Source organism: Limulus polyphemus, unplaced genomic scaffold, assembly GCF_000517525.1.
Source record: "Limulus polyphemus unplaced genomic scaffold, Limulus_polyphemus-2.1.2 Scaffold81444, whole genome shotgun sequence".
NCBI lineage: Eukaryota > Metazoa > Arthropoda > Merostomata > Xiphosura > Limulidae > Limulus > Limulus polyphemus.
Genome location: NW_013747040.1, coordinates 1 through 1,660, shown reverse-complemented (window position 1 = coordinate 1,660; position 1,660 = coordinate 1). Strand labels below are relative to the sequence as shown.

At 34.6% G+C, this 1,660-nt stretch overlaps 1 protein-coding gene across 1 annotated transcript; it reads right to left on the bottom strand.

Moving 5' to 3' along the window:
• Window positions 1–256: 256 nt before the first annotated feature.
• On the bottom strand, window positions 257–1,645 carry LOC111084591 (interaptin-like; the record flags this gene model as incomplete). The annotated part of the gene is made up of 3 exons (XM_022381259.1): window positions 1,360–1,645; window positions 721–911; window positions 257–374 (listed from the first exon to the last, which is right to left on the bottom strand). Coding segments are annotated over exons 1-3 (546 nt in total), but the record flags the coding sequence as incomplete, so codon positions are not given.
• Window positions 1,646–1,660: the final 15 nt, after the last annotated feature.

The window sequence follows — 1,660 nt, the reverse complement described above, 5'->3', positions numbered from 1 at the left end:
GTTATTTATATACAACAAACCAAGGAAGAAAGGGGAAGTTGTTTTATATATAACAAACCAAGGAAGAAAGGGGAAGTTATTTTATATATAACAAACCAAGGAAGAAAGGGGAAGTTATTTCAAAAATTGCAAGTAGGGAATAAAGGGGAAGTTAACTTTAGTGTTTAAAAAGAAATATAATACTATTAGTAAAACAAAAGTTATTTTTAAGGAGTTCAAACTGAACATTGGTAGAGAACATTAAGATGAAGCTTACCACATCTGTGGGATCTATGGGATCGCTAGTGTCAAATTCTGTTTCTAGATTTGCTAAAGTCTCTCTTTCCTTTGCTCTGTCGGGATCAGTAGTTAATGCTTGGGAGTGATGGATATCCCTGAGAAGAAAAATAAACTCTTTTTTTTTGTGTGTCCTAGGACTCAAGACATAGCAGATTTTCATTCATTAAAACCAGCTCATCAATATTCTAACATCAGTTATAAAAACTTGTCACCAGATCTGTCAGAGTATAGTGATCAAGTGGTAACAAATCTTCATCTTAGGGTTAAATTATTAATTTATCTTAACAACTAAACTGAAATACAGATTTCAAGCAATATTATCAGGTACATTTAATAAAAGCTCTACAACAGTTACAATTACAATGGCATGACTGTTTTTGATCAAATCTGTTACTGTAGTATAATAAACACTGGATAATGAAAGAATAATGCATGAAATACCAATTTTCAGGTGGAAGCAGCTCTTTCTGAAGTTGTAGTACTTGAGAATGAGCATATACATTAATTTCATCCATCAGCTCTTGATTCTGATTTTGTAGTTGTTGGTACTCTTCTTTCAACTGCTTTAACTCCTCTTGTGTTGACCTATGGGATTCTTTTTCTTGATTACACTCTTGTCGAAACAGTTCCACCTGGAGGACAGATCAGTAACTTGCTTCAGAGAAGGTTCACATAGAGAAAGTATAATTGTTAGTGGACTGCATCTGGCTAGGAAATGTATGGATGTCATTTGAAGCTGCCTGCAATGTGATGCTAGCAGCTCAAAATGTTGTCTTTAAACTTTCTACACAGATGCAGTCCACTAACGGTACCTTTCAAGTAGATCAGTAGCTAGTTAAAAAAAACACTTGGGCAAATGCCTTAGTTATGCCTCAAAAATAAATAAAAACTTAAGTTACATATTTATGAGAGCTATGTTTGACGTACGTTAGATAAATCTAAATTATTCAACAACACACTGGCAATTCCAAATTAATACCAACATTTAACTACATGTTAATCAATTAATGCTTGGGCTTCAAACTCCAGTATTTACTTTCCTTGTGTGTAAAATTTACCCATTTTAGCTTTTCATCCCACCTGTCCTTCTAAGACGGGCAATCTTTCCATCTGAAGCTTCAACTGACTTAATTCGAAATTCAGTTTTATAGATTCTTCCTTGTAATGAGCCAGTAACTCTTCTGTGTGAACAAGTTGAGCTGTTACAGCATCCAACTCTTCCTGGTGTTTTCTCTTCTCAAGCTGAATCCACGCTTCTCCCTGGGTACCTGTGAAATATACACTCAGAACCAATAAAAAAATACCAACTGAATCCATGCTTCTCCCTATGAAATATACACTCAGAACCAATCAAACAATACTGGCTGAACCCATGCTTCTA